Source organism: Aspergillus uvarum (genome assembly GCF_003184745.1).
Source record: "Aspergillus uvarum CBS 121591 unplaced genomic scaffold BO82scaffold_67, whole genome shotgun sequence".
Taxonomy (NCBI): domain Eukaryota; kingdom Fungi; phylum Ascomycota; class Eurotiomycetes; order Eurotiales; family Aspergillaceae; genus Aspergillus; species Aspergillus uvarum.
The window spans coordinates 138649-165363 of NW_020291364.1; the positions used below are offsets into that span (position 1 = coordinate 138649).

General features: G+C 50.8%; 8 protein-coding genes across 8 annotated transcripts; 3 read left to right on the forward strand and 5 right to left on the reverse strand.

Annotated features, from left to right (window-relative positions):
• Nucleotides 1–311: 311 nt before the first annotated feature.
• On the reverse strand, nucleotides 312–2306 carry BO82DRAFT_435787 (uncharacterized protein; the record flags this gene model as incomplete). Its single annotated transcript, XM_025641061.1, has 4 exons — nucleotides 312–560; nucleotides 634–710; nucleotides 1341–2067; nucleotides 2139–2306. 4 exons carry the CDS (start codon nucleotides 2304–2306, stop codon nucleotides 324–326), a joined length of 1209 nt encoding a protein of 402 aa, XP_025487728.1. The 3' UTR covers nucleotides 312–323.
• A 426-nt stretch (nucleotides 2307–2732) lies between these two features.
• Nucleotides 2733–11471, reverse strand: BO82DRAFT_395348 (glycogen debranching enzyme). The gene is made up of 8 exons (XM_025638785.1): nucleotides 11032–11471; nucleotides 6643–10969; nucleotides 6506–6579; nucleotides 6248–6289; nucleotides 5693–5939; nucleotides 5470–5634; nucleotides 4218–5397; nucleotides 2733–4164 (listed from the first exon to the last, which is right to left on the reverse strand). The coding sequence occupies exons 1-8, from the start codon at nucleotides 11247–11249 to the stop codon at nucleotides 3161–3163; spliced, it is 7257 nt and encodes a 2418-aa protein (XP_025487729.1). The 5' UTR covers nucleotides 11250–11471; the 3' UTR covers nucleotides 2733–3160.
• A 431-nt stretch (nucleotides 11472–11902) lies between these two features.
• BO82DRAFT_358204 (glycerol-3-phosphate dehydrogenase family protein) lies at nucleotides 11903–13705 on the reverse strand. The gene is made up of 3 exons (XM_025636226.1): nucleotides 13592–13705; nucleotides 12387–13519; nucleotides 11903–12327 (listed from the first exon to the last, which is right to left on the reverse strand). The coding sequence occupies exons 1-3, from the start codon at nucleotides 13651–13653 to the stop codon at nucleotides 12272–12274; spliced, it is 1251 nt and encodes a 416-aa protein (XP_025487730.1). The 5' UTR covers nucleotides 13654–13705; the 3' UTR covers nucleotides 11903–12271.
• An 802-nt stretch (nucleotides 13706–14507) lies between these two features.
• Nucleotides 14508–15100, forward strand: BO82DRAFT_368453 (FAM207/SLX9 family protein; the record flags this gene model as incomplete). Its single annotated transcript, XM_025637121.1, has 2 exons — nucleotides 14508–14510; nucleotides 14576–15100. The coding sequence occupies 2 exons, from the start codon at nucleotides 14508–14510 to the stop codon at nucleotides 15098–15100; spliced, it is 528 nt and encodes a 175-aa protein (XP_025487731.1).
• Nucleotides 15101–15517: 417 nt separating this feature from the next.
• On the forward strand, nucleotides 15518–18162 carry BO82DRAFT_178200 (putative ATP-dependent Clp protease). Its single transcript, XM_025630396.1, has 2 exons — nucleotides 15518–16454; nucleotides 16529–18162. Exons 1-2 carry the CDS (start codon nucleotides 16010–16012, stop codon nucleotides 17944–17946), a joined length of 1863 nt encoding a protein of 620 aa, XP_025487732.1. The 5' UTR covers nucleotides 15518–16009; the 3' UTR covers nucleotides 17947–18162.
• A 224-nt stretch (nucleotides 18163–18386) lies between these two features.
• On the reverse strand, nucleotides 18387–21820 carry BO82DRAFT_395351 (putative Chromo domain protein Chp1p). Its single transcript, XM_025638786.1, has 4 exons — nucleotides 20610–21820; nucleotides 19605–20489; nucleotides 19211–19545; nucleotides 18387–19095 (listed from the first exon to the last, which is right to left on the reverse strand). The coding sequence occupies exons 1-4, from the start codon at nucleotides 21792–21794 to the stop codon at nucleotides 18516–18518; spliced, it is 2985 nt and encodes a 994-aa protein (XP_025487733.1). The 5' UTR covers nucleotides 21795–21820; the 3' UTR covers nucleotides 18387–18515.
• An 840-nt stretch (nucleotides 21821–22660) lies between these two features.
• BO82DRAFT_368456 (Rab family GTPase) lies at nucleotides 22661–23631 on the forward strand (the record flags this gene model as incomplete). Its single annotated transcript, XM_025637122.1, has 5 exons — nucleotides 22661–22681; nucleotides 22753–22765; nucleotides 22887–23276; nucleotides 23359–23439; nucleotides 23501–23631. The coding sequence occupies 5 exons, from the start codon at nucleotides 22661–22663 to the stop codon at nucleotides 23629–23631; spliced, it is 636 nt and encodes a 211-aa protein (XP_025487734.1).
• Nucleotides 23632–25103: 1472 nt separating this feature from the next.
• On the reverse strand, nucleotides 25104–26505 carry BO82DRAFT_178255 (F-box domain protein). Its single transcript, XM_025630397.1, has 2 exons — nucleotides 26436–26505; nucleotides 25104–26369 (listed from the first exon to the last, which is right to left on the reverse strand). Exon 2 carries the CDS (start codon nucleotides 26348–26350, stop codon nucleotides 25253–25255), a length of 1098 nt encoding a protein of 365 aa, XP_025487735.1. The 5' UTR covers nucleotides 26351–26369; nucleotides 26436–26505; the 3' UTR covers nucleotides 25104–25252.
• Nucleotides 26506–26715: the final 210 nt, after the last annotated feature.

Sequence of the window (26715 nt, forward strand, 5' to 3'; positions counted from 1 at the left end):
CTCACAAAATGCGCTTCTAGCAACCAGGCGTCCTAGGCATTGCTGCTCCCTACCATTTCGGGTACTGAGGCATACCTTTCATGAGGCATTGGCATTCCGAACTAGATGTACTATGAACTCCATCAATATGGAACAAACAATCCATTACTTGAGTTGGCCGCGGGCATGAATGCGGTATTCATAGATTGTCAATCACCTCACCCTCGTCAACTCTAATTGGCACAAGTAGCTGAATATGTAAAATCAAAGCTTCTCTCCCATTGTGAACTTCTTGTTGGCGTCAGATGCCATATGCAAGATCGCTTGAAAGTATATCTAGAAGGTTAAGTGATGTCGAGGAGCTTCTGGAATCGCTGCTCATCTCTTTCCATCCGGTGAACCAGTTCCTCGCAGATCTTGGAATGATGTTTGCGAATGCCTTCCATCTGTTGCTGGCATAATCTAATCCGTGCCTCCTGGGCTTCTGATAGCTGGTCAAGCATGTCATGGCAGTTCTTCCGGAATGACTCAAACACCTCGCTTATAGTGGTGTTCTCGCTCTCGATGTGGCGGTTGAGGGACTTGGCACAATCGTCGCAGTCAGCACAAGCAACCCTTTTCCGTAATTCCGCGCTCGTAGAGTGCTTGACCCACCTCGCTAGTCTCCAACAGCATTTTATGCACGGCAGTTTTTAGGATAGGTCCGGATATTTCCGGCCGGTCGTCTCTAGCTGCGCATAGTTTCAGCCGGTTAGCGAAGGAAGCTGGCCCTTTCCCGGTCGTATGGCCTCTGTAGAAATCAGATGAGGATGCCGCGTCGTCTAGAACAAGTGTCTGTGTCTTGTAGTGTTCCTTATATCTCTCTGAAAAGAGGCGGGGACTTCCATTGGTATCGACTATTGTGTTTCTAGGAGTCCCTTGAGGAGAACAGCGTGAAATACTGACAGCCTCTGCGCTTAGACTCTCCTGAGAGCTCGACTGGGTACGACGCTCTCTCAATGAAGTCTCGGCCGATGTCATGGACGCTGATGTACTTTTTGAGCTGGAAATACCCTCTGGATCACTCTCGATCGACATAGCTCCGTGATGAATTATCTCGGTACCTATCTCTTGAGCTTTCCAGCTTATGTCCTCCATGAATGCCATGCTTGACTCGGGGTGTACGAAAGGACTCTTGTCATTGCTTGTCAAGTTCTCGAGTCCATCACTCTTGCTGTGAAGAGATCTGTCTGTCATTGTACCAACCGTATATAATGCTGCGAACGACCCTTCAACTGGGTGAACCTGTCCCCTTCCAAGGCATTCGAGCGATTGGCTGCGAATTATAGGCGCTGTTATGCCTTCAATGTCAACGCTCTCACCCTGGAGGCCAGAGCGATGGAGCTCTACCCTGTCACTGCCGTCAATTCCCGGAATTTGAACGATAGACAGGATTGAGTCCATGTTCTCCTTGTCGGACAAAAGAGTTTCGAGGTTCTTGTCCGTAGCCGCAGAGCTTAACACAGCATCAACAGACGCTTTATCACCCAGAAGAGCTCGAGAAGATTGGGTGCCGGCACTACGGGAGCTACCAACATGTCGCAGGGTCACAACCAGCCTCTTTCGCCGGTTTCCAAGCTTCTCGCCCTTTCCCGCTTCATCTGACACAGGAGCTCCGCGTTTTTTCGGGTTGGTCTTCTTCGACACAGTCCGCTGGGCTGTTGTAGAAAGTCTTCCTGTCGACAGCTTCTTCCGCTTCGCCTTCCCTTTGGACGCACTCGTGGCTCTGCGAGGTTTGTGGCTGTCATTGAAGGTATAGGTATCCCCAGGTAAGGGTGATGGGACCGAAGTGGCTTCTGTGCTTCCCCGGTATGCCGTCACTTCGGCTGGCTCGTTGCTGGGCCTCAAATCCTCATCCCAATCTACCGTATTGGAGAGACACCTTGCCACACGCTTGTTGACCGGTATACCGCTCGGACTATCAGGCATTTTCATAGACGGTTGAAGTCCGAGGTCTATGACGGTTTGCTCGTCTTGGGGAATCTCGCATTTGGGACTGCGGCGCAATTCCGCTTCACAGTCATCTAGCTTCGGGCTTGGTCCAAGTTTCTATCCCCAATCAACTGATTAGAATGCTATGGCCTACTTGAAAGTTCAAGGAAAAAGACAATGGAAGGTACCGATGGGTCAATGTCAGTTTGATTATAAGGTTCCTCGGCGATGCTCTTGTGGAAGTGCTCAGATGACTTATCGACGATCTCGTCTCTGGTATACAATGAGACCAGAACAGCGGATATCTTCGTGACAATCACACTCTTCACCGTATTCGGACTGCTTAGCTGGGACATACCCTTCCAAGTTTGGTCGTGGTGTGATGGAACCGTGGGTGGGATCATGCGTAGAGGGGAAAGGGTTCATGTGGACGTGCCGCGTAGCTACTAAGTACCCATACAGTCACGTCCTCTAGCGGATCGCGCATGGTTGACATGTGTTAGTCTGAGTATTATCCGGGGGGAGTTAGTATGGTAGTGTAGGCCTGCTTACATCTTGGCTGCGTCTAGCGACAGTCAAACCAAATCGTCATATGAACCATTGGACGTACTCGGGGCGTAAAGTAAATTGCATAACTATACCTCCCACGGATCGCTTCGACGTCTGAGGAGATATGCACCTGGACGGGACACTAGGGTTGGGTACTTTCCTAAAACGATACGTGATTCGGTGGTTGGTGGGAGGTTCAATGAGGAAGGGGCTACTTCAAGATTGCTTAGCCGCCTGCCTACACTTAAATACACTCTTTGTAGTCAATTGAATCAAGTCATGTCACAAAATAGAGTTACATATTAGTATGGCCCTCGACGGGAAACAGCTCCTGGTATCAATAAAACGAGAGATCAATGTACAGAAAAGCAAGACATGCTGACGAACTGTGGACAAATCCCACCGCCTCAACAATTCAACAATATGTCTATAAGCGCGGTTGATACACATAACATAAAAACATGAAACTTTAAAGTCAGAGAATATGGCTATCTCGTAGATATTGTGGGCGTAGCATCATAGATCATCAAGCGTCATCCACAAGGAGAGGAATGAGAGACGAGCCGTGGAAATACAAACAAGGTATAGGGAGGTTGTATGTGCGGGAAGCATGATTGAAAAAGGGAAGGCATACTGCCAAGATGGGATTGCTCGCGAAGCCTTAGACACTCTCTTCGGCTGCGACATTTGGCGTCTCCTCGACACCGGAATCATGCTGGTATCCTGGGGCTGTGCTGCGCCCCGGAAGCCAAGCGTCATGAAGGGGCAAAATGAGACTCGGATTCACATATTTCTTGAGTCTAAGCCCCAGTTCTTGACCACCAATTCGGATCGGGAACGCATCACGCTCGAGACCAGATGGCGGCGAGAAAGTCGACGATGGAGAAGGCGAGATATCTCCTCCACCAGGACGTTCACGGTCGATACTCTTCAGCGCGATGAACTTCATCAGGGGCTCGTAGTTTCGCGAGAAGAAATAGCTGAACCACACAGTTGCCATCAAGAGGGGAACGATGAGCAGAGAGCGGGTGATTGCTCGGCGTAATGCCAGGACGCCAATCATCGCGAGTTGAAAGACGATCAAGCCCATCAAAACACGACTACAAATCATCGGCCACGCTCGCCCGGTTGAATGCTGTTGGTGGTCCATGGCATAGAGAAGCTGGTACTTGTAGATGAACTTGCCGATGGTGAAATAAATCAGTCCGAAAAGACAGATTAACCAGGAGCTGGGGAATACACTATAAACCACACAGATGATTAAGCTGAGAATCGTCTGTGGGATAGAGTACCCGTAACTGAACACGGGAGGCGTGTTGAGCTCGGCGTAGTCGCGGGGTGTCTTCGCCGTGAGAAAGTTTATGGGATACATCGCCACGCTCCCAAATTCCAGAAGACGGAATGGAAGCAATCCTATTCCCTGTAGACACAGGAAATTAATGTAGAAAGGGGCGAAGTTTTCCAGCGTTTTGGCCAGTGCGAAGGCAATGGTGGTGGCATCCTTGAATGCATCTCTGAGATTCTCCCAGAAACCGAAGAATGTTGTTGCAGTCCCGAACACGGTAAAAACAAGGAAGAGGTTGAAAAAGGAGAAGAAGAAGGTCTTCGAAATGACGGACAGCTCAATATCACCGCGAGACATCATACCTTGCTGATGCGACAGCCCTGAGTAACTGATCAGTTCCTGTAGCGATAGAAGACAAGAAACAGTGACTTACAGCTGTAGAGGTACGGCACCGCGATGGTCAACAGCGAGAGGACCAAAGTGGGAAGACCAGTTTGAACCAAGGATTTGGCAAGCGGGTTCCGTGACAAAGCGTCCGCCAGCTGGGGGAACACCTTGTGAAGAGTTTCATACTCGAGCAAGTACGCCACAGGAATCAAAAGCACAGACCAGAAAACCGTCAGGAAGCCGATGACAACTGTGATGGACCAGGATTGCATCATTCGTCTCGAGCGAGGGATATAGGTGTTCTTCCATACGACATCGGCAGGAGCTGGTGCCAAACGAGCAAGAAGCTGCATTGGCTGCGGATCAAGGATGGCCTGAACAACCATCTGCGAGGCGGCAATAGACTCCATTGTGACGAATGCAATCTCGGTGGGTGGGTACTCCTTTTGGCGTGCAAGCTGGATCTGCTCATCAATCCTCCGGAGCTTCTCTTCGTAATAGTCGATAGCATCCACATTCCGGTAGCGCAGCTTGAATGGTCCATACCAGATGCGGGTAGTCGGTCGTTTGTGAGCATAGTCAAGGACGTGGGCTGGCGTGCTGTCAGAGATAAGCTGTATGCGCTCGCTATCCTCCTCCGAAACGATGCTGGATCCACGCGCATGTTGCTGCAACAATGGCAATCGATTTGCGTTGGCTTTGACGCGTTTATAGCCCAGGTGCTTCGTCCATGCCCACTCCAGATTGCGAAGGATCTTGAGCCGCTCATCAATCAGCCGGTCCAGTTCGCGCCAGTCTTTGCACAAGGTAACGCTTTGCACTTTTCCAATTTGCAGACCTTCTATGAACTCTCTGATCTTTTCCTCCGACCCCATGTCGTGAGGAATACCAGAGAGGCGAATTGTCCTATCTGTCGTGCTTGTCTGACTCCCGAGATATTGCTGCCGGATGCGAATGACCTTGTTTGTATCCTGAACGAGCATGTAGACGGCGAGTCCAGTAAAGATGTACGTGAATACCACATACATCCACAGGTAATTCGGGTCCGATATAATCTTCTTCTTATCCTTGTCGCCATCAAAAACGTCAACAGGCTCGTCATCGTCGTCCCAGCCCGGGACGCCCGATTTACCGGTATTCCTGTAATGCATAGGAAGGATGATGACCAAGGCGAAGAAGAACACGCCGGAGAGGAACCGAATCGCGAATTTGAGGAAGGTCAAGAACTGAATCAGACATCGGGATTGTCAGCCACCAAGATCACGAACAAGCTGACGGGGAGCACGCATCGCACTTACGACAAATGCATCTAAGCCCGCCGACTCGAGCACCTGCTCTTCAGTGATGCGATACAGCACAGGTATCCAACCAAAGAAGCTATCAGGGAGTTCGGGTAAGTGGGATGCAGCGCAGCGCTGTCTTCTCCGCGCGGCATAGAGCTCGGTCCATTTTGGTCGCAAAACCTATGCCAATTTGACTAGTTAGAAACGAAGGCATTCCAAGTGGCAGCCAGGTACTTACACAGAAAGCAAGGAAAGCGCCCAGGCCGATAGTCATACTAATGACAAACTGAGTTAAGAAGTCGCGAGGGTTCGTTTGGTCCCCCCAACTCGGCTCATGTACTTCAATGGGCGCATCAACCGCGGTCAGCATCGCTGCCGCGGCAGATTGCGAGAGCGACATGACTCTGGTGAGGTTGTGTTCTGCGCTTGGGTGCGTTTGACGGATGTCTTGGATTATCAATGCATATGGGCACGCGGAGCTCTTTCTGTCCGGAGAGGAATGCGCAGCTTAAAAACAACTGACGTCAGGGGGCCAGATTACACGTAGTACACAGCGTCACAGCCTCGAGGTTGTTGCGAAGGCGAAGTGTAAAGCAGAAGAACCAAAAAAACCCACGTCAGGCAACATTCGAAGCAAGGGACCTACACCGCAATCTCTGCGCTAAAATGCGATCTTCGCCGTGTCGGGCATCGCTTCACTTCGATGGGCGTCTCAACGAACCCAAACTCAAACCGTCCTCGTTCACAAACTTGTGCAGCTGGCTGACTCAGCACACCTTTATGCCTCGCTTACAGCACTGTAGGACGCATGTCTACTTCATTTTGTACAGCCGAGCTGCAGCCATACAAGCGGCGTTGAAACTTAAAAGAAAATTATTACACATCAATTAATAGTCAAAATACGTGAAGTTATGGCTGTCTGGCAAAGAGAGATATGCTAAATAGTGGTTATGTGACCTGTTCCAGTTACTGCATCGAGTGAGAAATCATGTCCAGTCCACCAGTAGATGACTTTGATTTGTCCGTCAAGGCATGAATTGAAAGCGCTCACTCATCCTGAGTGTACTGAGAGGCATCATAGTACAGATCAAGCAGGCATCCAGCGGACCATGCTTGCGTGGGTGACTGTTAGAGATATTATAGTTAGTGACGTGATTTTGCTCAAACGGGTAGTCTGTTGAGGCTCACCGAGTCAGCGCAGTATGCACCGTCCTTGTTAGAAAGTTCCGTGAGACCTCTCCACGGGCTTTCTCTCAGAGCCTTTTTGCAGCCTTCCAGTCGTCGAGTAACCTGCTGGTAGGCCTCAGTTCGCTCCTCGCGTGTCGCTCTGCGAGCTAGATCAAAGTGCAGAAACGCACGGAGGAAGAACCCGCGCTGCCACACCCATTCCGGACCTTGATGATAGTTTCTACCCTTGGAGGTAGCGAAATCCTCGGAGTCCTCGGAGTTGTTGTAGTTTGGTCGATAATTGAGGTCAGAAGGATCAAGAGTAGCCATGCCGACTGGGCCGACCAGGACCTCATCGGCAAGTGCCAGGGCCGACAATGCTTTTGAAGGTGTAAACAAATCCGGTGCAACCGTCATGGCAATCGGGAAGTTCGAACGAAGCTGGTAATCTTCGTATGGCTTTCCTGATTTGTAGAGATCCTTGTAGATTCCACGCCGGTTGACCACATTCCGATCAACAACGTAACTGGCATCCTCCTCCGGATTTGATGGAATATAGTAGCAGCGCTCGAAATTCTCCTTGATCTTTGCCGCCCATGACTTGAAAGTCACCGACTTTCCTTCCCCAAGGTCAACCCCAGAGTGCTGATAAAGTCCCTGCTCATGTAGCTTCGCTACCCAGTTCAATGCACTGTAGACGAGACCTGTGATTTCAATGGCAGCTCCGTCACGCGGCGTTCCAGGGACTCCCTTGTTCTTAGCTTTCTCGCTTTCTCCCATCTTGTCTTGCCATGTTCCACAGTTGAACTGACTACCACCGAAGATCAGGCCCGTATCCCAGTCAACCTGAACATTAATTTCGAACCCCTCCGGCTTCATCTGTACGTCAAGGTCAGGCCCTGCATTGTATTCTCGGAATGATAGGCCCCGAGCGTGTCGTTGAAACACTTCCTGGATCACTTCGGATATAGTTGAGTGCTTCGAGTAGGCTCGCGGATCGTCGAATGGGAACCACGTATCGTCATAAGGAAGAAACCTTCTGGGCACTTTCTCGTCCAAGAGTTTGATTCCGTCCGGTGCCATCAGGGTGTAATCCTGAATAGACTGAAGAAAGAACCAGACTGAATCACGAGAGTTGTACCGTGGTAGCCTTCCACTACTGAGTAGATTCGGAATCATTCCGTGTTTGAGGACGCTCGCGAATGCGAATATATGCTCCCTGGCATCATCAAACCGACTGGTGCAAAGTAAAAGACCTCGCAGGGAGATGAAAACATCTCGACCCCAGCATCTTGCCCAATCAACAGCAAAATGCGGCAAGCCAGCTGCAAGACTAGGCACCCTCTTTGTCGGCCATAGGGATGCAGAATTAACAAATCCAGTCATTTGCACACTCACCATGCTCAGCTGGTGGATGAACTCTTGTCCTTTCTGTATGTTGCCACCGAGGAGCTGAATGCCGCGCTTCCACGCTGCGTTGTAGGCAGTTTGAACTATGATGGCGAAATATCTGGGAAGTAGGAAGCTTGGCAAACTGCGCACAGCATCAAACTTCTCCCGCAACCAGGCTGCAGGCTTGTGTAAAGCAGAATATCCTTCTGTCTTAGCCACCTTCTCCAGTCTTCCAACAATGAAGTCTAGAGCCCACTGGCCGTTGCGCAGGTGATCACAAAGAGGATGACCTAGTTCGTTGTACTTGATGACATTCTCAAGTACACTCCACCAACCCTGGAGACCTGCATAGACTAGAGAGCCGTGGTTTGGAATGCTGTATACCCCGTCTTGGCCATTGCTAGAATCTCGCTCCTCTGCTTCACAGCGATAAAGCACAAAATTGAGATCAACCAAGCCCAGGTTTGAGAAAGCCTCGTCTACTCCTTCCGTAATATGAACATCAAGCCCAGACGCATGCTCAGCACTGGGGATGGAAGTTTCATAGAGGGAGATAGATCCGGCAACAAGCGACTCCAGAACTGAGATGACTGTGTCGTTGCCGTCTTGTTCGGCCTTTGTGCCTTCGATAGCATGAACTTGGCTGGGTAAGCCCCGTAAGTAGGACTTGTCCTCTGAAACTTCCTTCCTAGTACTCTCGCTCGAGTCAACCTCCAGCCGCCACGTCCCAATGTGCTTTGCTCGAGTACCGACCAGGCGGGTGGGTGCCAATATCGCTTTGCTATCTTGCCCTGGGAACGCCGTGTGGGCGATTAGGAAAACTCCTTTCCGCGTTTTGGGATGTACCCTATGAACCGTGATGTACTCTCCATCGTGATGAATGTGAGTCTCGTCATAGCCTTCCGAACCCATAATAGTATGCAGTTCGTTGAGGAGTTTCTTGACGCCACCGATACCTCCTTCGAGCGAATCCAAGTCAACCTTGGAGGACTCAGAGAATCTTGAAGAGTACAGACGAGTCTCATGAACAAGGTCGACAAGTTTGGGGTAGATCTCATCGTATCCAATGACGCTTCCGATCGCCGAGGCGCACATAGCTACTAGAGCTGCATTCGGAAGCGTGTCTATCGCAGTCCTCTTCTGGGCCGGCATTTCGTTGTCATGAGTACAATCCATGAAGAGAGCCTGCACAGGATTGGGGCGAATGTGAGAAACCTTCTCCTTCCCACCGTCGATCCCTGATGAAGCTATAGCATGACTACTGCCGGACGAAGGCAGATCAACCCCGAAGCTTCCAATCGGACGGCCTCCATGGCGATGCACAAGTCGGCTAAGCTCTCCGGTGCTCCAGGCTTGCATTGCCTCGCGAATGAGCGCGTTGATACCAAGTCGCTTGACGAAGATGTAATCCGCCTCTTCTGAACCAGTGAAGAGTTCTGCGAAAACTGTGAGGTTGGGCCGAACTTTTCGTGCCTCGTCCAGAAGGTATTCTGCCACTACCAACGGCGTAGAATGACAATTGTCAATGCGGAAACCCGAAAAATACTTAGCCATGAGACGGGTATATTTGGTCATGAATTCCCAGAGGAAGGGATTATCTTCAGGAGAGGATCCATATCTCAATTTCACACAGTCGCCCCAGACAATGACTTCTCGACGGAGATACGATCTGGAAAAAGGCCCAGCGTTGTCCCGCAGCGCGTCAGCGTTCCAAATCCAGCCGTTATTGACGAGAGCCAGAGCCTTGCTATCGTGCTTCTTGGTGGTATCGTTTAGCGGCAGCCTCGTAAAGTACGTCTCGATAAGTGGGTTCTGCTCCGTGACTGGACCAAGCTTAGGTCCGTGACTGTCAATCCGAAGGTATTTAATGCGATTGAAGAGCTGGTTCATGATCTCTGCAACATCTGCGTCGTATTCCTTGTAGAAAGGGAGATTCACCTCATCGAGTAACTTTGAGATAGCTTTCTCGGCCGCAGTGGTATCCGAACTTGCGGCATCCGAAGGACCAAGCAGCACAGTCAGTATCGCTGCTCCAAACTTCGGCTCAACCGCTCGGCTGTACCGACCAAGGAGTTGCTTTGATGTCGGAATAGCTTTTTCACGGACGAAGATCGCTTGCTCTTCCAGAGTCCAGTTGCCGAAGTCCTTCAGCTTGTGCTGCGACCACTCATCGCTCGTTATGTCGATGCTCTTGGAAGTTTGCCATTGCTGAATGACCTTCTGTGTATCCGCAGCAACGTTGACGACGTAGAACTCCCATAGCTTGAGTTTGTGGATGACCTGTTCACGAATTGCATTCATGACGGCGACAAGATCGTCCACTGATTTGAATTCAGTCGGCAAACCGAGAGAAGCAAGGTTTTCTCCGATTTCCAACAAGGCATTGTCCAGATCCAAGGCAGATTCCAGCCATGGTGCAGTTTCAACGCTGTAGCCAGCTTCTGGATGTTCCTCAAGCCATTTGCTATTGTTGGCTGTGTGATTCCAAACAACATCTGTCAGTGATAAGAGCCCGTGCTTCTCCTCCATCTTCGTGACCAAGTTAGCAACGTCTGCTTCCCCATTGGGAAACACGGCATCGTCAAACTGCAACTGGTCAAATATACTGTACGGCGAGTTGGAGTCTCCGCGTTTCATCAGAGGAGTAAAATGGATCATGTTGTAATTGCGCTGGCTAATACCATTAAGATGCTTGTCCCAATCTGTAGGATACTTACCCAAGAACTTGGAAATGACTGAGTAGATGGAAAGAGCATTGAGTGGCAGATCGCGACCGCGGAGGGTCAATTTAGGCGAGACGTCAATGTAGTAAGTTGGAGTCCTTGTCGGCTCCGGAGTTGCAGTCTGAGAAACCGAGAACTCAGGAAGCGGAGAGAAGGTCACGTAGAAGGCAAATGAACCGGGAGATGTGATGGGAACGTCGATTTGAATATTCTTGTTGAAGTCCGGAGAGAGTCTACCCAGGGTCTCAACAATTGGACTGTCACCAACAGAAGAGAAATCCAATTGTCTTCTTACCTGAAGCTGCGGAAAGCAGACCGATCAAATGGGTGACCATCTTCAGGGATGTTCACCCAAAGTTGACCTTCCCTGCAAATCGAGCTCGTCCCCTCGATCACGAAGCGGAGAAGGTAGGACGGGTCGGAAGGTGCGGGGAGATAGATGTAGCCTCCCGGAACGTCTGGAGAGCCATCATCCTTGAGCGGCAGCAGATAGACCTGCCTGGGAGAAGACATTGTGTGATCCTAAGCAGATGTATGCGATCCTCCGATTGACCTTGGATGATCACGGTCGGACAAGAGCGTTGCTGTGGTAAAGACCGTGGTGAGAGGAGAAACGCGCCTGCTGGAGCCACCGATGTCACTGAATAGGATGGGTATGTAGGTAGGGAAGGGGAACAAATGGGGGAAATCGATTGCAAGATGAGGAATCGGAGCAGTCACGCACGAGCAGTGGGCCTTATGGGGTTATTTAAATAAATGTACTAAGTAACAGAGGAGAGAAGAGTTGGAATGATTGGAGACGCATCCAGGCCTGACCAAGTTTCTCTCATGTTCCTGGATTGCGCCTGAACCCAACCCCCGTGGCTGACTCCTCCCCGCGCGGGAACCCTGACATCATGATCATGGGCCACCGTTTGTTGTTGTTGTTGGCGAGCCGTACAGTACTGTAGCTTAGCGGGGAAGCGCGGGAGCGGGTAAAAAAAAAGTCTAGGCCGGCCTTCGTGGTACTGTACGTATGATGGATACTAACTCCGGACTCCGTCATCGCCGGAATCCCCAACTCCTTTTCGGCAGACTGTAGGCAGACTGCAGTACAGAATCATTGTACAGTGCTCTGTCCTGTGCTTCATATTTAGTCATAGTCAGTTGTATTGAGAAGCATCGTACACCGATTCGAGATAAGTATATAGAACAAGCCAGTGTTATAAAAGGTCTATGGTCATCTATCTATGTGCATGGAAAAATAACGAAGAGAAATTAACCACAAGCCAGAAAGTAAACAAAGGATATAAATCCATTTGAGAACACAGTGACTGGGAAGAAAAGAGAGCAAGAAGGGGTATGTCGTATGTGCGTGTGTCCTTCCGTCTTTATAACCGCGCGCTGAAGATAGCCTGGTTTGCGCCAACGCTCGTCACTTCGCTCGTTTCCGTGTATGTTGGAGTAATCGGCTTTCTATTATATAATTGAAAGAAACAAGTCCCAGTGAATTAACAACAAAAACATAGCCAAAGGGAAATGTCATCAGGTCTCATTTACCGCTCGATGAATGATGGAATGTCTTCCACCGACATAGCTCCCGTGAGAACACCTACCAAAGGTTAGTCGTCTGGAAGTGTAAAGTGTCAGAACTTGGGAGAGGTGACTCACGGTAAACAGCAGTCAACAAGGGGAATTCATCCTCCATGCCCTGCTTCTTCAGGAAGTTGTTGACTTCAATTGCAGTCAAGGTGCCCTGGAGCTTCTGGCCGTTCAGTTCAGTCTCTTCGACTTCTTCAATTGATTGCTTCCTTTCCACACTGAGCTTTGCGCAACGGAAGTTACGGCCACCGCTGCAGCTGGTAATCAGATCGGCGACGCCTGCACTCTCCTCAGTGAAAGTTCGGGTCTCGATGGTCGCGCCAAAGAACTTCTCTCCGAATTTGACCATCTCAAGAAGTCCAACCCGCATGATAGCAGCCTTGGCATTGTCGCCCCAGCCCATGCCGACTACCCAGCCGGCAGCGACCGCGACGACGTTCTTCAAAGCACCACCAAGGGAGACTCCAGCAACGTCATTCACTACACGAATATGGAAATAAGGACGATGGAACAGGGATTTGAGAACAGCATGATCAACTGGAGGGAACTCGGACGGCAGAGCCTGCAGCTTCACCTGAGAAAGCTGGCCTGATACATCCTTGTGCTCGAAGTGAACAAGATTCTCAGAAGATGCGGAGGGAGAGCGGTTGGGCGAAGGAGCCTTGGAATCCAGGTGTGGGGGGTCGTAGGCAATACTCGACTCGGACCATTTCTCTTGCGCGACTTCACTGGCGATGTTGGCACCTGAAAGCGCACCGCAATAGATCCCCAGAATTTTGCCAATTGTTTCTGAGAAAAGGCTGATTCCTTCTTCGTTCACATCCACGCCCTTGATGCAGGAAATACCCCGTGCGTAAGGCACGATCTTCCCCTTAATTTGTTCGCAAGTCTTGATGATAAATTGATGAGGGAGGTTGAAGACAAGGATCGTGCTGTCTTTGACAGCATCCACCACAGATGGGTTAGCGTGCAGGTTCTCTGGAAGAGTGATACCAGGAAGGTATTTCACGTTCTCGTGAACGGTGTTGATGATGTCCGTCAGGTTCTGTGGCCCTTGGCACAATGGAGAGGAAGCGTTGTAGTGGCGTGAGTCCTTGGCGATTTCGACCTTCTCCTCAAAGACCCACATCTGAACATCTTTCTCGAAGATGGCAGGGTTTCCAGCAGTGTTTTCGGCGACGATTTTGGCGATAGCGGTACCCCTTATGCCTTGTTAGCACCCATTCACCCTTACCGACTCTTGCCAAAACGAGAACACACGTAGGTGTACATACCAGTTTCCTGAGCCGATCACAGCAACCCTGTGCTTGCGCTGAAAAGGTCCAAGAGAGCCCATTGTCGTGTGACTGCCTAGGGATTCACTAAACTGCCGTGAATGTGTGTAGGAGAAGTGCTGAATGGGGTGGGAAAATGAGGGATTAAAGTTTCTTGAAGGGGCAGAAAGCGGCGAGGCTCTCGGAGGTAATAAAGTAGGAAGGAGGCGCTGGGGTGTTTGGGACCGAGGTAGAATCACAAGTGTCTTCCAGCAAGGTGGAGGAGACCAGCGTGATATAAGGTGGACTGGAGACTGCATCCACATGCAAAGGTCACAAATGAGATCAGTGAAGTTGGCCTGCCGAAGTGTGGTGGGTGGCAGTGTGGCTCCCTGATGTAAGAGCAAGATAAAGAGACGGGTTCGATAGCCGTAATTGTGGATCTCCTCCCTCCCAATTGAAGATACAAAAGCCCTCGGAGACTTGAGAAAAGTATTGATGAAAAGATGACGATCAAAAGATTCCCTGGGAATTTTTGTACAACATCAACCCAGTTTTGGTATAGCAGTGGTGTAAGAACTTCCCCACCGGCGAGAGATCTGTATCAGGTGTTTGGCCAACGAGAAACGGGCTTGTTGGACAGAATCTGACCGAGGATTTGCCTCCGACCAGCCTAGAAGGAACCACGCTAATCATGTGCCAATGAAGTCCGAGAGGTCTTTACGGCTCTTCCGATTCGGGGGGGAAGTCGGGGACTGACAACAACCCGGGCGGTGAGCGCAGGGGCTGGAACTATTTGGTACACTATTCCACAAGAGGCTTAATCTCAAAAAATAGTCGGCAGTTGCAAAAAGTTATTATCATTATAGTCACGAGCACATGCGACTGAAGTCTTTCCCCTCTTTTCCAGTTCAGTAAAAGAATAAATTCAATAGCCATGGTCAGTCGTACCACTTCACTATTAACCACAGAATTGCCCCCTGACAGGTCGAATTATTATTATAGGCCCCCGTCAGACCGGCAAAGAAACAGGATGCTGTTAAGAAGCCCGCCAGCGGGAGTGGCACCTTCCCTACAAACTCGAGCCTCTTCGATGAGTTCCGCACGACAAAGAAAGACAAACGCTTGATCAAGCATGCCAGCTTCGTTTCAAAGATTGAGAAGAGCTCGAACAAAAACCACAAACGGCGACGTGCCTCGAAAAAACTCGTTACGAATCTGGACTCCCTGGCGGATGCCCTGCCCGAAGCCGCGGAAGACTCGAACAATTCGAGCAACCAGGTGAACATTATCAAGCAGAAGACTTTGAAACATAAGAAGGGTGCCCAGAAGCGCAAAGAGAAACTAGAGAAGGTCGAACGAGACAGATTTGCAATGAACATGGCACAGCTGTCAAGCATGGAGACGGCTGCTTCGTCGAACGCCAATACCACCCCCGACACCAATGCAGGAACCAGTAGATGGGCAGCATTGCGAAACTTTATATCGCAGACAATGGAACAACAACCGGCCTTCAAGACGAATCAATGAGATCAATGGAGGAAGACATTAGAGGCGCAGGCGTCTCGGTAGCAGCTGGCTCGGAGAATCTATCTCGCTCGGAATAAAGCGAGTATGCACTCGAGAGCTACCTGGTGGAGGGGCTTCCGATGCAGTTCTATCAACAAATCGTGATGACGATTCTTGGCTCATCTTGCTCAAAGTCACCCATAGAGTCTGCATCGAAATGATGCGGAATTTCAAGCGGCCATGGCCACATATTTACACTGAAGATCGTGCATTGCGGTTCGACAAGTATGAGACACACGTATGCTCAGGCATTGAATGTTCTGTATACATAACAGCTCGGCGCATCTCCATAGTTGACTGAGCATGAAGACACTGGCGAAGGACAAGTGAATCCATGCAGCAACTTGTTTCGGTGCTCGAAATCCCTTTTCAATCAACTCAAAGATCCTACGTGAGTTCGATTTGGCTATTTAAATGATCGAAGAATCAGAGATTTTCCATGCATTCCCAAGATCCTTCTTTATCATCGGTTTACTCCTTCAGTTCGTTGTCTGGAATGTGATGGGATAACTCTATTGTCATCTGCTCTGGCGTATCCGTAGCCCAGGTCAGCATTTCAGGCAATCAAACTAAAGACTTATATCGGCAGACATCCCTTGATATCAACAAAAATCAGACACTATTCAGAGAATTGCTACTGTACTATCCGGACCACGTCATCTGCGGATAGCATCGGTTGATAAGCATCACGTGCTGCGGGGAAAGCTATCGGTCGGGTTGATTGTATCTTACCTGCCACCATCGGAAGCGACGTCTCCGAGAGCTCCTGTCCTACCTCTCCCTTTCCCATTCCCTCTATTCAAGCTTATCGAGTTCATCTGGAGAGGATCATATAAGAATACCATCTATACCTGTCCCATTCTCACGGTCATGCTGCGGTCGCCTCTTCGGGCATGTGGTTCCCCTAGGGTGCACCGCTACTCTGTCCTCCGCTATCGGCATGCGCCGAACTCGCAATACCAAGGCGATTGTCGCGGGTTCACAAATTCTTCAGCAACATATCCCACACTTTCTCAGTTTGACCGATCGGACTTTACCAGTCAGCCATGGACTGGAAGTTATGAGGCAGGGTTGCCAACAGCTGGGCCTCTCGGGTCTACTCCGGCCTTCGGGGCACCGCGGGTCACGCCGAGATCCTTGAAACAGTATCTAGATCAGTTCGTAGTGGGACAAGACCGTGCCAAGAGGATATTGAGCGTTGCTGTGTTCAATCATTATCAACGAGTGCAGGAGCTGCAAAGGCGAGAAGAGGAAAACGCAGAGTCACTGGCCAAGCGCGCACGCAGGGAGGCCCTTGAGCGCCACCCGGTCGAGGGTGAGTAAAACCAACCGCAGTCACTTTACTAGCTAGGAATCGTGGTCTTTCGATAGATCCTAACTTGCATACAGATGAATTTCCAGGTCAACAACGAACCGTGCCTCTCCCTCCAAAAGCGGATCTGCTTGCGCCCACGACGGCTCCGGTCGAACTGGAAGACTCACCAGACTCGTCGCCACTGCAGCTAGAGAAGTCGAATATTCTACTACTGGGACCATCGGGTGTTGGAAAAACGTTGATGGCAAAGACATCAGCAAGGATCTTGTCGGTCCCATTCAGCATCTCCGATTGCACTCCGTTCACCCAGGCCGGCTACATCGGCGAAGATGCGGATGTATGCGTTCACCGGCTCTTAGCCGCGGCGAATTACGATGTGGAGCAGGCAGAACGAGGCATAATTGTCCTGGACGAAGTGGACAAGCTTGCAGCCACGAAAATCAGCCACGGCAAAGATGTCAGTGGCGAAGGAGTACAGCAAGCTCTTCTGAAGCTTATTGAGGGTACAACCGTCCAGGTCCAAGCGAAGCAGGAGAGAAGCGCGCCTCGCGTCAACAACACCCCGAACACATATCCGTCGAACAGTCCTCTAGGCAACTCCCCGTTCACCCCATCTGGAGGCGGGCATAGTCCGCAGAAAGGAGAGGTCTACAATGTTCGTACCGATAACATCCTCTTCATCTTCTCAGGTGCTTTTGTCGGCTTGCAAAAGGTTGTCATGGATAGGATAGCTCGTGGCTCAATCGGCTTCGGTCAGCCGGTTCGGGCGCAGTCAGGCTCATCCGAGCGTACAAGGGAATCAGGCTCGCCGAACAACCAGCCGGTTCCAATTCTCCCTGGCTCCGAAGAGGAAGCACTCTACCAAAAACACCTCCCCTTTTTCAACTCCGCCTCATCCGCATCACCCAACGGCGAGCCAGCCTATTTCAACGCCCTAGATCTTTTGAACCCAACAGACCTGCAAAATTACGGATTCATTCCGGAGTTAGTGGGTCGGGTCCCGGTCACAGCGGCACTATCAGCGTTGACGGTACCGCTACTCGTCCGCATTCTCACCGAACCTCGCAACTCCCTACTAGCCCAGTACACGACACTCTTCTCTCTTTCCGGCATCGAGCTCCGCTTCACCACGCCCGCATTGCACAAGGTTGCCGCCAACGCATTTAACATGGGAACGGGCGCCCGCGCTCTACGGACCGAGCTTGAGACGATCCTCAGCGACGCGATGTTCGAAACCCCGGGCTCCAGCGTCAAATTCGTTCTGGTCACCGAGTCGGTCGCGGAACGCAAGGAGAAGCCGATCTATCTGTCCCGCGGGCAAGGCGGACGCTTCCATTCCCTCATCGCAGCCGAGGAAAGCAAATGGGAGGAGAGGCTGCGGCGCGAGAAGAAAGTCAAGACCAAAGACAAACAACCCAAGCCGCAGGCTTCGCCGGAGATGCATGCAATCTCGAACTTCAAGGAATATCGTAACCGAGCAGCTGGCTTCTGAGGCGAGGTTGATAATCCCCGGTCTACAACTTTCTGCGTTATTTCTCATCTTCTATCCCCTATATCCCTCTCCCGTGTTGGTTTTCCACATGCAGCGATTGGCCTTTGCTCTTTTGCTTTTTTTTGGTTCGTTTGGCGCTGGGGCAGCAGGGCTTGCACGGTTTTTATCTCATAGTAGTCACTTTTTTGTATCTCTCATACGCGAACATGCATCCTCTTGTGAATATCATGATGACATTTGTACTGTTTTCCATCTCCTGGTGGGGAGGGGATCTTAAAACGAGAAACCCAACAGATGCTTAAACATATTTCAACAGTGTAACTGAAATGGGCTTGTAAGTTTCATAGGGTATTCTAGCTTCCTCAGATACATATGTATTGATAACAAACTCCACGCTGTGATGTGTAACAAGAACCTTTTTGAATATTTGCATGCAATGGGGCATTTTTCAAGTTAATTCTGTTCAGATTAATGGTGCTTCCCGGAAAGATATGACCACAAATAACGATCACGATCACGATCACGATCGGCTTCAGCATCAACACAGCACACGCCCATCCTGGGATGCTTCATTGGTAAGGCTCGGGATAGTTATACTGAACCACAGCCGTATTCTGGATTTGAGTGAGCCTCGACCCTTTGTGTTCAGCGGTCGCCGAACGGAGGCCGCCCGGAGTACGCGGCGTGTAAGGCGTTGCGGCCTGGTGGCTGTGGAGGTCCCTGCCTCCGGCCTGCGAACCGGGCTTCTCAGTCAGCTTGTTCCAGTAGTATTTGTAGTCGATCTTGAAGGTTCCGATGAAGTCCCTCGCGCCGTGTTTCAGCTCATGGTGGTGCCAGTCCGCCCACCGCGCGAGCTTCAGGTTGGGGCTGGTGATGACCACGAATCGGCGGTAGAGGTGGCTATTGACCAGGCCCCATCCGGCGAAGAATTCGATCAGGTGGTCGGCGTCGAGGTGCGCGCGCGACAGGCCCGCGGGGAGATCGGGGTTGTCTTTCTCGGTGCGGGACCCGTAGCCCTGGAGTCCGGGCGGGGAGATGACGTTGCTTTCGAAGTATTCGTCGGTGGAGCCGGATAGGATTTGGCCGGAGGGGGCCTCGTAGGCGGAGGGGACGCAGAGTTGCGAGATCAAACGGTACATGGTCAACCAACTGGGTTTTTGGAATGATGAACAGTTAGTTCTTGCATGATGCTGCTGCTGCTGCTGCTGCTGCTGCTGTTGGACGGAGGGGGGTAGGCCAGATTGATTGGATCTCAAAAACTCACTTTTCTTGATCCGCCTGTGGGCTGACTTCGCATTGCTGGAGAACCCAGTTCAGGATATTAGGGCGGAACATCATCTTCCAATACCCCGGGATCTTCTTCCTCATCCAATCGTTCATCCAGGCCAGCAAGACGATTGTCCCATGCTGCTCACGCTCCATGAAATCTTCGGTCATCAAGATGACGCAGCCGTGGGGAAATATGCGTCGAAAGTGAGTAGGATGGTCGGCGGATTGCAGCTGCTTGACCAACGAAACGCTCCAAAAACCAACGGAGGATTTGACGAGGAGCTGCCTAAGGAATGGAAGTGTGTGAAAGGCCGCAAAGCTCGCGTGGAACTATTGAACAATCAGCCCAGAAGTGAAGTTGAAGTAAAACAGGTCTACAGGGCACATACGAAGACGACTCCGATAGTGACAGTCCGCGCAAACTTCTCCCAGTCCCCCTCATACTGGCTCGAAAATATGACTGGATTGTACTGGTTGAGAAACTCGGCCAACAGCTGAAATTCTTCACTATATTGGGGATCTTCCGGGTACATAAGGTATAGTGTCTTCGCTATTTGGGTTTTGGACCCTGCATTCACCTTGAGTAAAGTCTCAATATTCGTCCTGAATTGTGTCTTGAAGACAGTCTTCAAATTAGGCGGATCATCAGCGGGAGCTGTCTTCTGTTTACGAGCGGGTGGTGATCCTTCATGATCGATATCCATTGCTTCATAAGCGGCTGGTTCTGATAGAGATGGTTTGGTGGTGATGTCTTCGAGTATATTCGGTAGGCTGAGCGCGTTCACAACAGCCTTTGCTACGTGTTGGTCAGGGTGTTGGTCGGGGGACATGTGACGTTTTGGAGCGTTATCTGTCACGGTTTGATCTGCCACTTTCATGGACCTTGGAAACTCCCTTCTGGTCTCTTCATACCCCTCTGTCATTGACAAATGGTCGGATCTATTCACAATCTCGGTCGATCCGACGATCTCGGTTTCAGGATGTCGTGGGGTTGACTTTTGAGCGTGTGTGTTATGGTGAAGTTGCTCAATGGAATCCAGGGATTCTCTAACATGAACATGAAGATACACAACGGGGATGTCCTTGCGTGCATTGCTCAGACATCGAAAGTCGAGTGAATCGGGAGGGTAAGCGAGAAACGCCAGCCCCGCTCTTTCAGAGTTGTATATGGCCACAGTATTTTCTTGCTTGAGATCTTGTGACATGGAGCGGATACCGGGCGAAGTATCGTCATATCCTTCGATCCAACCAATATCATAGGCTCCGCCCATCGCCTGGAAGTTGATCAAAATCAGCTATCAAACCATGCCATTCGGCTTCATAAATTTAAGAAAGGAGAGGTGGGCTCGAGATGAGGTCCTTTGAGACCAATGAACACGTAAGACGACACTCACATTCGGAGCTATTGCTTGATATTGACCCAACGTACAGACATGTTGAAACCAGATGTCAAGGTTGTGGCCTTCCTTGAGCTTGATAAGCTGAGCTCTTACCCTATGCCCGAGGCCACAAAGCCTAGCAGTGCCTATTATCCTCCTATCCGGACCGTATAAGATCCGAACTAACAGCTCGCCCAGGCCTACCAGCCGGGGACCTGACAGGGTCATGATGGTTTTTCTTCGAAGTGGTCTGCTCATAGATGGTTCATGGTTCCGTTTTCTGCACAAGTCCGCTGGCTCAATAACTCGAGTAGTGTTTTCATCCGGCTTTTCAGGAGACCTATTTCGAGCTGATTTAGAGGCTTCTGGTTCAGACACAGGTGCGGGCTGTATGCCTGAAATGCGCTCGGTGGTTCTAGTAGGGGCGGGCTGTATGTCTGAAATGCGTTCGGTGGTCCTAGTAGGGGCGACGGGGGGGTTTTCAGGCCATTCTGATGGTCGTCTCAGGTCCAAGCCGTCAAGGACCGGATCTAACTCTCTGGCCCTGGCCTTCTGGTGCCACCACTTCGATGACAGATTTGGAAACCATTTGCCTAAGTTCATACTCGTATTCGATGGGAGAGAGCTCCGACGCTGCGGATGAGTTTGAGGCGGCTTGCCACTGCCGAACAAGACCGGAGGTACTTCCTGGGGAACGCGCCTCTGTGTCTGTACTCCTGGGCCGCTGGAATGGCGTCGAGACAAAGGTTTCTGTAGAGGTCGCTCCGAAGCAGTTTTCTGCGCATCCTCGTTTGTCCCAGATACTTCTGGGCGGTGATCATGAGCAGCTGATGCTCCTAGCCTTCGTCTCTTAGCTTCGCGTCTGCGCTTGCGGTCCTCTCTCTTTGCTTCAAAGTCTTCCATATATTGCATCCAGGCATCTACATCATAACCTTTGCACTTTCCAGCTGCAATATCTTTCTTTTTCCGACGCCAGTCGATCATCGTTTGCCTATCAGTGAAGGCATCGGTGGGTTCCCAGCTGTTCCTTTCAGGAGGGTAGCCTGTCCATTGCACCAGATACCTGACACCGTCGTCGAAGCGCTGCTCAGCTAGGACTTCCTCGACATCATACTCCGATTTCTGCTCACTCTCAACCGTGGAAGTGACTGAGATGTCATCATCATCATCATCATTTTCTTCTTCTTGGCGGGGAACCATTTTACTTTTTGCGAAGCGAGGCCAGAATGAATACAGCGCTGGAACATTTCAATTGCATGGGAGATGGTAATTGTCAGCCCAACAAGCGAGGTGAGTTCCTAACATGGATCTAGCCGCGTTGAGCAACCCTTGGAATTGCCAGTGGTGAAGAACCGGTCTCTTGTGGGGAATATAGATCCGTTTCCAATATGGCAGGCCAGTGAGTAGTCGGAGGAAAAAATTGTAGCTTATGGGTGCGATCGCACCCTGTGAGTTGACGCGATCTCCTTTATTGGGTGAGTAAGTGAATACTTCCGAAACCCCCCTGCGGCGTGCAGTACACTGCATCAACTTGATATTTTGGTATCACCAACTGGCGACAAGGCGCGAGTTTGTTGCTGGGGACGATAAAGATAATGAATCACGTGACTGGACACTAATCCCGAAGAGGCGACAGTCCAGTCGGGAATCGGTAGGGGAGGAAGAGACGGACGGAGAGAGAGAGAGAGAGAGAGAGAGAGTCCAGTCCGTCTGCCGTCTGGATAACCTCCTAATCTCCCTTCCCCGGTGTCCACCCCTTAGACTTTCCCGGTAAGTTACTCTTCTTGCTCCCTGGATTTAAGACTCTTATCTGCGCACTCAGTTCTGTTTCTCTCTCCCTCTCTCTCTTCCTCTCTCTATCACTGCAGAGTTTAGGTAGTGAAGTACTAATCAGAGCATTGCTGCCCCTCGTTTCCAGAAAGTGAGATTCAACTGCTGTCGGTTTTCCCGTGAATCGCCTGCCACACACCCAACCCCCTCCCCTTTGACTCGGCCACATCGAAATCCCTCCCCGTCCTATAAATCTTACCTGTAACAGAGCTTAGCGAGCTCACAAAATACCCATTATGGCTAACGACGAGTATGATGTGAGTGACCCCTTTCTTCATCTATTCCTTTATTCGTTTGCAGACTTGTAACTGACGGATACCGCTGGCAGTTCCTCTTCAAAGGTAAAGTTGCCACTTTTATCCCCCCGCAGTCGCCTCTCGTCACCGTTCCCTAGCAAGCAGATCGCGTTTGTGTCAGAATCTTCGGCTAACGTGCGACGACTTTCTTCGTTTCTCTGAATAGTTGTCCTCATTGGAGACTCCGGTGTTGGAAAGTCCAACCTCTTGAGTCGATTTACCCGCAACGAGTTCAACCTGGACTCCAAGTCCACTATCGGTGTTGAATTCGCGACCCGCTCCATCCAGGTCGATTCGAAGACGATCAAGGCGCAGATTTGGGATACTGCTGGTCAGGAACGTTACCGTGCCATTACGTCCGCTTACTACCGTGGTGCCGTTGGTGCCTTGCTCGTCTACGATATCAGCAAGCACCAAACCTACGACAATGTTAACCGGTGGCTGAAGGAGCTTCGCGACCATGCCGACTCTAACATCGTGATCATGCTGGTCGGTAACAAGAGCGATTTGAGACACCTGCGCGCCGTGCCCACGGAAGAGGCCAAGCAATTTGCCAGTACGTGGATGTCCTTTGTCCATCTAGCTGGACATCATGCTCCTTTGTCCAGCGGGCTAGTATGCTGATGATATCCTGGCAGGCGAGAACAACTTATCTTTCATTGAGACGTCCGCTCTCGACGCAAGCAACGTCGAGCTTGCTTTCCAGAACATCCTGACAGGTACGCTTTCGCCACCCAACCATGCGCCTGCTTCTTCACGCTGACCTGACCCTCTTTGCAGAAATCTACCGCATTGTCTCCAGCAAGGCTCTGGAGGGTGGTGACGCGGGCCAGACCGTCCTGGGCGACCGCCGCGACATGGTGAGGATTGAGCAGTCGGATACCTCCGAGACCAAGCAGGGATGCTGTTAAAGAAACCATGATATCGGGGAATGTGTGACATGCCAACCGAAACGATTTTATTTTGTGATGTGATAATTGAACGGTCTTGAGCTCTCTTTCTGTCTGTTACTTAGCCTCCTGGAGATGATACACAAGAGGAACGTCGGTAGGAATGGCATTTGGGGTTATGGACATGGTATGGCGGTGTTTGCTGGACATCACAATACTCCCGACACCTTGTTTCTGGCACCTTTTTACGTCTTCGACTTTATTTTTTCTTTATTTTGTTTGTGGTTCGAACCTCATGCTTTTCTTTCTATACTCTAAAGATGACGAAATTGAATATTTTTGTGAATCTTCCTTGCGTTCTGCCCCCTGCATGTTATATGTTCCACTATGTTTGGGAGCCTTGATATGACTTGCCCCCTCAATGACGTGTAGATTCCCCAAAGCATGTGATGTAAGTCAGTCAAGGGAGGAGGAGAGGAAGCAATCTTGAATACAGAAAGCCATTGTCTGCTGTATCTACCTACTTTTCTTTCCTTGATGAAAAAGATGTCATTCTAAGGACCGAGACCGTGGTCGAGAATTTCGCAGCATCGCGTTCTACCCGCCTATATTACGTCTTCTTATTCCCGGCCTCGCCAGTTGCCATCCAAGTCGGTCGAACGAAGCGGCCCACATCCTCACCGCGGGAGCCCCACGAGGCATTTCCGTTCCTGCTCCATTTTCTCTAGCCGTATGCATTTATTTATGCCACTGCATTCAATATTGATACTCAAATCCCACAGCCTGCCTTCAATCCACTCCTAGACATTTCCCTACTCAAACCGAGTATCTCCCTGCAAAGCCTCTCCTCCCTCTGTAACAAATACACACCTTCATAAACCTCCCAACTTCTCCTACCTTAGGCACAATAACCCCCCTCCCAAAAAGAACCAAACCGCCCCATTTGTAACCACCCGCTATTCCCACACCCACACCCTCCCAAAAAAGAACACAGTACGCAAAAAACTCCACTCCACTTGGGGAATTTTAGCCCCCGGTTCCAGGCGGCTCAGCCTCTGCCCTTTTCTGCTCATGCTCAGTTCCATTTCCCCGTACGGTTTAGGGTGGGCTGATCAGGGGACGGACGGGTTGGCCGTTAAACCGGTCAACCATTCATGGAAGTGTTCGAGTCGAGTCGCACGCGCGGGCTCTCCCCCGGGTTGTTGTTACCAGTGGATGGGTTTCGTAGTGAGCTTAATTCTTGATTTTATCGAAGTCGTTGTGTCGTGTGGGAAGTGGAAGGATCTATGGTTTAGAGCTTGGGATTTGGGATCGATGGATATTGTCTGGCAGATGGTTTGGTGAGGTTGGTTGGATATCTTTGCCTTATTTTACTCCTGGCTGATTTGCCCCCCTTTGATTATGGGTTGGATGGGGAAAGGCCCGCCAGGTCTTATGGTGTCATGTATGGTCTAGATTCGTGCTGGAAGGCCTAGGGATGCGTAGACGCTTCATGGTCTTTGCTTGGCTCGGCTGGAAGGGTGCTGTCTCAGAAGGCCATCTAGGGGGGAAGGGCCATATATGATGGAAGGAAAGTAGACCGTCCGTAGATGGCAAGACATATACAGTAGTCTTTGTAATCGACAGCCAGACAGCACAATCGCTAATCCCAGACGACCCCAATCCCACGATCGGCGATGGCGGCGCGGAATTCCCCGATGTCCTCGCCTCGCTCCCTTATCACCCACTCCAGGGTGTCCCCGAATGTCTCCCCGTTGTCCCGGAACCAGTCTCCCATGTCCCGAACATAGGCCTCGACCTGTTCCTTGAGCAGGGCGTGATCCCGCAGCCACAGGACCTGGCCCGGATCAAGCTTCATCATGTCCTGCACAACGTAGTAGTGCGGAATCTCATCTCCCCACCCTTCGAACCCGGGATCATGGAATAAATCGTTCCGGAAGCGGGATCTGTACTTGGCCGAAGATTCAAAGTTGCTCGGATGAGTAGTATGGAAGTACCGCTCGGCCACCGAATCGGCAGGCTTCGCGAACAACCTCTGGGAACCGGTGGACGATTCAGATGTTGTTGTTGTCGTCGTCGTCGGATAATTGAGATGGATGTTGAACATCAATTGGTGGGTGCTCTCCGGGTATCGTTTCTTGAACTTACGCTGGATCGTCCCGTTGCTGGGGCAGATATGGTTCTGCACGACATCCCCGATGATCGCGCGCACATCTTCGATCTCAGCCAAGTCGGCGGTGGACCAGTTATGCAGCAGCTGCGCGCGTTCGCTGACGATATGAGGCAGGGTGCGAGTGAACCGGCTATGGTCGTGCGTGTGGAAGGCGCGATGATACAGCCACAGCCGGTAGATCGCGCGCCGGAGCCGAAATCGCTCCTCGTCGGAGAGCGTCCGGCGATTCTCGAAATCCAACTTCCATTTCTTGAGCGGGTATATGGCTTCCCATTTCTTGGCCACGCACCCGATATGGATGATCTGTCGGAGAAGGGGGTCAGTCAGAGGTGCGGTGCGCGACACGTGCGCTGCCTGGCTGGTGTTCTGAGTCACAATTTGGATGATATCATCCAGCGGGCCAAACTCGAGCTCCGCGACATTGTAGAGGATCTGTAGTTTATTGGATCGGTGAAAAACAGTGTGCAGTCGACGGCACGTGGAGGCAAGGTTTATAACATCGGTGACACTTTCGCAGGAGCGGAATATATGGAGCAGAAGCTCCGCGGCTAGTATATTGAAGGACATGGTTCTGGAATATGGCTATCTTCATACGGTGTTAGGTGGATTTTATTTAACATTGAGATTGGTGTCTGTATTTGAAGATTCATACCTATTGTAATATTCTAAGAGAGTTTCGAGAGCGGATTGTAGAAGATTAGATGACAAATGTCGATGTCAAGTACAGGGCTGTCGTCGCTGCAGGCTCAATACCCCTGCGGCCGCTGTCGCAATAGAGATTCGGACCTAGATCGCGACCCCACCCCTGGAGATTACCAAAACGGATGAAAAAGGGTAGGGACTGTTGCCATAGCGTTAGGAACAGGACAATCTCCAAGCAGCCACAAGGGGCTGGGGAGTGAAGCAGATGCCATGATGTCTGTCAAGGAGTT